The sequence below is a fragment of the Rutidosis leptorrhynchoides genome, chromosome 8 (genome assembly GCF_046630445.1).
Source record: "Rutidosis leptorrhynchoides isolate AG116_Rl617_1_P2 chromosome 8, CSIRO_AGI_Rlap_v1, whole genome shotgun sequence".
In the NCBI taxonomy this organism is placed as follows: Eukaryota; Viridiplantae; Streptophyta; class Magnoliopsida; order Asterales; family Asteraceae; genus Rutidosis; species Rutidosis leptorrhynchoides.
In genome coordinates, this window is record NC_092340.1 from 69,409,514 (window position 1) to 69,419,287 (window position 9,774).

Here is a 9,774-nt window from a genome sequence, read left to right on the forward strand (position 1 = left end):
GTAAGTTTACTGCTAATGTGGTGAGATATAAAGGGTTCCCCAGTAACAATGATGAAGGGGTAATCATTATAATAAGGCTTATTCGAATGAACAATTGAAGTTGATTTGTTAGAGCTGTGACAAAACTGTCTACCTTAAAAGGGATTGAAAAGTTATTTTTGCTAATAAATGCCAAAGGATCTGACACGGATACGTGTTAAACTATTAATTTGGTTTCGAGAGTTTTTCAGGTACAAGACTGCGGTTAACATGTGGTTGGATCATCATCTCGATTGTTCATTATTTGAAGTGTCTTCAGGAATTTTGAAGGGTTTGAACACAGATTGTAATCATTAATATACATATGATGTTCTAGAATTTTGAATAACATAATTATTTTTCTGGGTTTTATGGATAGGAGTGATGTTCTAGCACAGTTTTGAATTCAAAGTATAGCTTTGAAAGATATAGGAATCTAAGAGTGATGATATCGATTATATCTCGACTTGGATTCTGATATGTTAAAATCAGAATATGTAATTGAATTTGAATGAGTATGGTTATTTTGATTTCTATGAAAGAATATATCTCGTTGTGAAAGTAGTGAGTATCGTTGATGATTTGTTGAATCAGAATCGAAGAATGTAACATATTAATTGTGAATTTATATATCTCTCGGGTATTACCTACCCGTTAAAATATTCTCACCATTAACATTTTGTACAAAAGAATTTTCTTAGTTACAATCTTTATGAAAATATACCTACATATATATTTTCTTTTAGACGTAATTATGGATTTAATGAGTTAACATAATATTAATCTCATCTGGTTTTCGACTTGGACTAGAATATATAATCTCTAAAACTTTTAGAAACTACATATTCTTTACAGAATATTTCTTTGATGAAGTTATGAATCAATACTTCATCGTTTGTTGTTGTTGGTATTCCTTGGTATCTATGGTGCGTATAACATTGATGTTCGAGGTACAGATTGTGATGTTGAGGTGTGGGATGCGGATGTTGTTGTTGGTGGTGGTAATGATGCTGTTGGTGTTGATGATGGTGGTACTGTTGATGCCGGTGATGCTGCTGGTGCTTGTAAACTTTGCACCATATTCTCTAAAGCCACTACCCGAGCGCGAAGCTCGTTGACTTCTTCTATTACATCGGGGTGGTTGTTGGTTCGGACAAGTGGATGAATAAGATCCAGAATCTGAGATAGTATATAATCATGACGAGATATTCTGGAAATGAGAGAGAAAATGGTGTTTCGGATAGGTTCACCGGTAAGTGCTTCAGGTTCATCGCCAAGAGGGCAATGTGGTGGATGGAAGGGATCGCCTTCTTCTTGTCTCCAATGATTAAGTAGACTACGAACCCATCCCCAATTCATCCAGAATAGATGATGGCTAATTGGTTAATCCATTCCGGTCACACTGCTTTCGGAGCTCGAGTGGAAATCCATATTGGAATAGTTGTCGGAATCTAAGGAATTTGAACTAGATACGTGATCCATATTGTATAATCAGGGAATTGATTTTTTTGATATGAAATAGATTATAGGACTTAGATTGGTATTCTTCAACACTTAATTTACATATGTATATATAATACCAAAATTCCATAAATCACGGAGAAATTTTTGAAAGATGTCAGGAAAAGTTTACAGTAACAGATACGCTAAGATATGAATTAGCAGATATGCTAAGATATGAATTTTGTCTATACACTATTGATGCAATAAATGCAGGCAAACGTGTCTAGACTTAAGAATTATAAGCATGTAATTTCTGACATGAAATGATAAGCAAAACTCGGTAAAAACAGATACGATCATAGTCCAGACTCACTAATGCATCCTAACAATTACCAGTTAAACACACTAATGCAAATTCTGGTTCCCTATGACCTCAAGCTCTGATACCAACTATGACGATCCCTCCAAATCTCTTTGGACGAATACATCATTCATTGATTTCATAGTGAGGTTTTGACCTCTATATGATACATTTTGTAAACATTGCATTCTTTTGAAAAGACATACCATAAATGAATATATAAAAGAATAAGATATAAATGCTTACGTATCAATATTGCGATTCAATATTGCAGAAAAGTACGTAGACGCAACAGAGATGATAAACACTAGGTTTGACTTGCGAACAATACCCATGAACATTACCTATAACTTCCATAGCTATAACCCATAGTTTTCTTAGCTTTGACTCATTTGAAAACTTGGTTTGAAATCATTTGAGTAGTACTTCGTCGTAGTATTTTATGTATAATACTAATACTAATAATATTAATACTACTGATAATAATAATAAGATTAATAATAAGATTAATAATAATAATAATAATAATAATAATAATAATAATAATAATAATAATAATAATAATAATAATAATAATAATAATAATAATAATAATAATAATAATAATAATAATATAAATAATTATATAACAGAGGGAGTAACATATAGGATATGTGTGTGTGTCTAAGTCGAGCAAACTGGCCAATTTATAGAATGTTTCTGAATCCTGACTGCCATGCGATCGCATGGGTTTTATGCCTATTTCTCATGCGATCGCATGGCCCCAAAATCCAGCTCACAATTTTTTGTTGTTTTGTTTGTTGACATATTTTTATAATATATATATAATAATTAATTATATATTATATTATATTCACGTGCATAGTTGACTTTTAATTTTTGGTCCGATGACTCGTACGTTTACGCTCGACTAATGTCTCAGTTTCGATTTCTCGAATGCATTTTCGTATGCTTAGAAAACTTGTACTTTACGTTTCGTGATTCATACCTTTGTCAAAATATAATCTTAAATTATCAATAAACTATACTACTCAAAGTATAACTTATACATTTTAGTAATTTGGTCATTTGCTTCTATAAATCAACTCCTCGTTGTTTATTAAAATATATTTAATAATATCGAAACGTTTTATATCTAATTCAATTCTATGCATTATCACATTGTAAAATATATACTTTCGTTTAGAAAAATATAAATTTATATATGATATTTATTTATCAAACGGAACAATAAATGGGTGTTACTATTGTTTACAAAAATAATTTCGAACCTTAATATATATATACACAATATATATAAATACTTTTTCTATACACATTGCAAGTTATTTATATATCAAATACAGTCAAAAAGGAAAGATTTCTTAAATCAAGGTGGACCTCTCAACAAAGACTTATCACAATACTTACGGGATTTATAATTGTTGAAATATCTGCTAATTCAATCGTTGGTATTATCTTCTAATTCCGTAGATGAATATATTAAGCATATATTGAGACAAATACGTTTAATCTAAAATATTATACATTTAATACTTTGTTAACGTTTTCAAGTTATAATATATATATATATATATACATATATATATTCATATCCATTTATATATTCGTTTGTGAATCGTCGAGCATAGTCAAAAGGGTAATTGAATGTATGAATATAGTTCCAAAATTTTCGAGACTCAACATTACAAACTTTGCTTATCGTATCGGAATCATATAAAGATTAAGTTTAAATTTGGTCAAAAATTTTCGGGTTGTCACACATGATAATATTCACCATGACTATCATACATCGTATCGGATTAGTGTCTTCAAAAACTCCAAATAAAACATACAACTCAATTTTTTCTGAAAGTATACACGCTTCCCTACTAATGTATACTATTCTTCATCAAAGCACATTAGTTCGGGTTTAGCAACTCCTTGTGTGTAATAGTAAATATCCATTGAAGTTGAATTCTCTGGTAACTTTTCTCGAAGGAACTCTACCAACTTCTCCATTAAAGCCGTAAACATCTACTTTATCAAACGTCATTTTATGCCCTTCAGTGAATTTTGTATCATCATTCCATACAAAATCACAACCATGATATACGTCAATTGAAACAAATTTCGGATGAAACAAATTTCGGATCCATTTTAGTTATGTGTTTATGCAACAATCAAAATTCACTTTTATAAGCATACATCTACAACAACCCGTCATTTTAAAGTTCGATTTCAGAAATGTCAGAAAAAGCAATTAAACCGGTGTTACAATACCCGGTGTCAGGTTTTAGACATGTTATAAAAAGCAATTAAAGATATGTTACTGTTACACTGTTTGTCAGCTTTTACTGAAGTCGGTTTTCAAAATGCCGGTTTATTAAAGATACACTAGTCTATATAAGCAGATATCCATTAGAAGAAATGGATGTATCACTCTCCTCTCCAAACAAAAATTCAAATTGAAAACATGTCATCAATTCTTGTTCAGATTGATGTCTGTTGGAATGCTAAGTTTTCACCAAAATTTCAGTGGTACTATGAGTGGTCTAGAAAGCAGTTCCTAAATGTTGATGTTAGTCAGATGACAATTTCAAAGGTGTTTGAGTGGCTCAAAGAAAATGAAGCTAAAGGAAAATTCGAGTATCTTTGCGACGAAGAGGAATGAAATGGAATAAAAAATGAAGCAATTGTGAAACAGCAAGCTCTTCCCTTGCATCTGGTTTAATTATGTGTTACATCTACTTTATGTGTTGTTTCTAATTTACTCTAATTATGTTTATTTAATTTGAAAAAAACTAACCGTGTTATTGTTATCAATAAAATTGTTGTTATTGCAAATTACTAATAATAATGTTGTGTTGTTTGTGATGTTTATATTGCATTTAAGATAAAAATGGCATAAGTAACTGTAAAACCGTTTCAAATCTGAGCGTGAAAAGACTAAGAATCAGTCAATAAATTGAGTTCTATTATTTATGTTTTTTCTGCAAATCTGAAGTTTCAGACTCCGGTTTAGAGTTTCGGTGTCAGAATAATATACTGATACTAAAGTGCGATGTGTGAAAAAAGGATCAAATCCGAAGTTTGAAACTCCGGATTTATCAAAACCGGAGTTTCAAACTCCGGTTTTCCTATTTTTGTAAAACTTTTTTTTTCATATTTCTAGTTTTGCAAACATTGTTAAAAAACACTATTTAAAAAAATCGTTATTTTGCATTTTGCATTTTGCATTTTGCATTTTGCATTTTGCCTTAACTGGGTTATGTATACGTATTTCCATTTGTTGATTTGCTTGTATATACAGCAATATCTGATTTAAGGATAAGTGGTATCCATAAAATACGGGTAGCGAATAGAAGTAGTAATATAGAAATTTTTACAAAAAAAAAAAACAACCTTATATAAATCGTTAAATTAAAGCTCATACACGCATTGCAGAAGCCAAAAACAAAGCAACACTTAACCATAATGAATCCAGTTTTCATTTACCTTTTTCTCTCTGTCCTCATTGATCCTTCATCATCTTCACTTTATACAAGAACAGGATACAAACAATTCATCAAGGATCTAAATCTGCACCCAAAACTTGATGTTAAGAAAAACGCATCGGATTATAGGATTGTTGAGAAGCCATTAAGGCTTCCAGTTCTTGGCCAATCAGGTGCATCGATTCCTAACCTTGTTCATGCAACTGGATATATTCGAATTAAACACACTATAGGTGGAAGGTATCAAATTTTATCACCATAATATGTTCGAATTAAACACGCTATATATAGACAAATTTAAATTGTAGGCTTGTAGCTGTATTATTTATTACTCTTGTTAATTTGTAGGATGTTCTACTACTTCTTTCAATCGAGACACAGAAAAGATGATCCTGTGGTTATATGGTTAACCGGAGGACCAGGTTGTAGTAGCGCAATAGCTCTTTTTGAAGAAAATGGCCCCTTTCGTTTCACCAAAAACTTATCTCTACTCTGGAATAAATACGGTTGGGATAAGGTCAGCTATAATCAATTCCATGTATATGTATGTATATATGTATTGTATTTGTATCACAATATTAGTGAATGACAGATCGACAGTGTTGTAAACGTCCATCGTCTTGGCCGCCTAGTCGGTTTTGTGACTAACTCGTCCTGTTTCGCCCAAAAACGTCTAATTAGTCGGTCAACACTAAAAAATCAGGTCAAAGTTGGTGTGAGTCTGGCTGAGTCGGTCACAATCGGTCAAAGTCAAGTTAGGTCAAAATTTCACTATTAAACTCTGATTTTGTGTCATATACAAATGTTTCAATATATATATATATATATATATATATATATATATATATATATATATATATATATATATATATATATATATATATATATTACTAAAAGTCAACGTTAGTCAACTTCCAACTCGACTGACTAGTCATTTCAAAGTTCTGGTTGACTCGTCTTCTTCTCGCGACTTTTCTAACCTTGGTGAATGAAAAAAGTGAACAGTAACAATTCAACTGGTATGACAGGTTGCCAACATGATATACATTGACCAACCTATTGGAACTGGTTTCAGTTACAGTTCTAGCGATAAAGACATTCGACACGATGAAAAAGGAGTGAGTAATGATCTTTATGATTTCTTGCAGGTTTGTGCTGCTTATTAATTAGTTATTGTTCTTAACATACCTAAAATTCCTACACATAAATAGATAATAATATTTAAACGTGAAACAAATAACAGGGGTTCTTTACAAAGCACCCTGATTATGTGAAAAACGACCTCTACATAACTGGAGAATCATACGGAGGGCACTACGTTCCAGCTTTGGCTTCTCGTATAAACCACGGGAACAAAAACAAACAAGGCATTCATTTAAACCTAAAGGTGACGTTACAATCTACTACTTATAATTCTAACTTTATAAACTTTTACTGATAAAATTGTTATTAAGTGACCAGGGACTTGCAATTGGAAATGGTATGACTGTATCTGGAATTCAGTTCGGGCAGGCAGACACTGATTTTGCTCTTTTAAACAATTTGATTAAAGAGACCGATTATAAAAGACTTAATCAGATAGTGCGGAAATGTGAAAAGGCAGCCAAGAAATGTGGTACACTAAGCCAAGGTTGCAAAACTCGCTACTCGATAAGTACTCGGGGAGTGCTTGGATGTTGACCAAATTTGACTTTGACCGATTTCTCACCGAGTAATCCCCAGTTTTGGCCGAGTTTTGACTGAATACTCGTAACTCCCTAAAAAACGAGTAGGGGGCGAGTACTTGACGAGTAATCCCGAGTTATGCAACACTGAACTAAACCTTCTACAATCAATCAAAGTAATTAAAAAACATTTTCAGAATTTCATTGACCTTAAAGTTGAGTATATTGTGTTCCAGGGACTGATGGTGAAGAGAGCTGCCTTAAAGCCGTGGAAATATGTCAACAAATCTATCTAGATATTCTTTCCATTAGCCATATATGTGTAAGAACTCAAATATCCTACATCTTCCAAAGTTGAAAAGGTAGTGAGACGGAGATGAGTCGGTCGGGACTTAGTAACCACCAGTTGGTTGAGTCGGGTGTTGACTAACGTTGACTTCTAGGAACATATATATTTCAAACATCTTAAAACACACCCTAAAACTGACTTTGACTTGGCTTTTTAATGTTAACCGACTAATTAGACGTTTTTCTCATTTTCTGGACTGAACTGGCTAGTCACCAAACCGACTAGTTGGCCAAGACGGGCGCCTTTTACAACATTGACATCATCAAAATGCAATTTAAACGAACTTAATTGACTTCGTATTTTATGGCAGAAATATGATATCAGGAGGCACGATTGCTATAATATAACAGAAAACGTTGACAAATTTTTGAACAAGCCATCAGTGAAAAAGGCATTAGGGGTACCGCAAGATATAAGGTTTGCGTCGTGTAGTGATGCGGTGAAACACGCATTGCTGGCGGACATCATGAGACACCTTGAAGGCGGCCTTCCGGAACTTTTGGAAGAAGGTATCAAAATGCGTATATATGCTGGAGAATGTGATTTCGCCTGCAACTGGATCGGTAACATTCATTCATTGATCCTCAAATCATGTTTATTTATTTCTCCGTGTTTAAAAATTAACATTAAACATGATCTGTGAATATACAGGGAACTATAGATGGGTTAGAGACATGAAATGGTCTGGTCAATCAAATTTCAAAGCATCAAAATTTGTTCCATTTCGAGTAGACGGTAAAGAAGCTGGAGAACTCAAGAACTATGGCCCACTCACTTTCCTTAAGGTCAGCGTATGTGTGTGTGAATAATAACTAAGAAGCTGTTTTTGGTTACATACAATTGATATTTTGTCTGAATCAGGTGCATGAGGCTGGACATATGGTACCAATGGATCAACCAAAGGCTTCTTTGAAGATGTTAAAAAGGTGGATGGATGGAAAACTTATTGTCTCCAAAACAGAAGATTTCACATCTCTAACTGATTAATTAATAAACATTTGAAAGAGATTTACACTAACAATATATTCAATATGTTACAAAGATCTCATCTTTTATACTATTTATTTACTACTCCATGTCATCAACAAAGCTAGGCATAAGGCTGTAACAACTTGAGACAACATTATGATCCCATATCTATATAAACATATTCCTTTATAAATGTAAACATACGATAGACAAATGCAGAATGTAACGAGTACAAAGAAAGTGACTAAAATAATATAATAAAAGTATATAAAGATGCAAAGAACACCTAATGAAAACAACATAAAGTAATTAAATTTAACAAATTTCACATATGGGTAACTCAAAATTGTTGAGTAACAAAATACCAACATGAAAAAGGATGAATCTTGGCGAAATCAAAGAAATCTTGAGCAGAGCAACCAAACAAAGCCTTAGCAGCCCTATCAAAAAGCACCAAAACAAATACATTTGTTTCTGTTGCTGTAAATTGACATGAGGACACGAAATAGGCGTTTAGAAGTGGTTGTAATCTATTTCTTGTGAATGTGCAGTGATTGCAAAGAGGATTCCGGGAGCGTTCGTTTGTAATAATAATTCGTATGATCAACGGAGACAACTGTGCAGATTGTGGTTGTCGGTTTGGCGTCCATGGCAGTTGCAGATGGCTGAGTGAAATTGATGTTGCAAATAGGTTTTGTGATAAAACGAAATGATATAGCTCATGGAAATTTGATATAGCTGTGGTTCAGAATTAGAATGATTAAAAGTCTCTGAATAAAGTTTGTTTCGAATGAAAATAAGCTGTTTGATAATCATTTAGAATGAACAATATAAAGTGACTCTTATTGACGACTTAACTGACTCTTAGAGCCTAAATTAAATTTCAGGCATGAGTTAAAACTCATGGAAATTTGATTCTACTATTTTCATGGCGTCTAATTATTTTTATTTTATTATTTTTATTTCTTTTTAAACTTTTTTCTACTTAAAGGCCGGAGTTCCTCTCGGAAGCAATCTTTTTATCCGTCGAATAGAGAGAGAGATGACTTTCTCTACTTTTGAGAGTGTTTCACTCTGGGTGAAGAAATGACTTGTCTTTATTCTCGGATAGGGGAAGGATTGTCTACATCTCACCTCCCCCATACATCACTTATGTGGTATTGGGTTTTGTTGTTGTTGTTGTTGTTGTAATATAAAGTGAGTAAAATTACCTTATCAAAGTGTAACATGAATAAAATATTCAATACACTTATTAGATAAGTGTCCAGGATAGGATTTGAGAAGAAAATTACAGAAATTTTAGGCTTTTAATGGTTAAGAGAGTGCTTCATCTCTGAATGGTTCAGCATTGAATTCTGAACCATTCAACACCATATGTCATGCAGAGGTCAGAAACAAACGCACTGAATGCTGAATTGTTCAGCATTCAGCACTGAACCATTCCATTAAGAGGAAAACAAACGCACCCTTAGGTTCAGTGTTCCATTTTTTTAG

The 9,774-nt window shown here is 32.7% G+C and overlaps 1 protein-coding gene across 1 annotated transcript; it reads left to right on the top strand.

The window, feature by feature from the left end:
* Positions 1-5,278: 5,278 nt before the first annotated feature.
* On the top strand, positions 5,279-8,966 carry LOC139863513 (serine carboxypeptidase-like). The gene is made up of 10 exons (XM_071852139.1): positions 5,279-5,538; positions 5,647-5,815; positions 6,327-6,446; positions 6,542-6,685; positions 6,760-6,913; positions 7,199-7,284; positions 7,622-7,874; positions 7,963-8,096; positions 8,173-8,237; positions 8,832-8,966. The coding sequence occupies exons 1-10, from the start codon at positions 5,279-5,281 to the stop codon at positions 8,866-8,868; spliced, it is 1,422 nt and encodes a 473-aa protein (XP_071708240.1). The 3' UTR covers positions 8,869-8,966.
* The last annotated feature ends 808 nt before the right edge of the window (positions 8,967-9,774 follow it).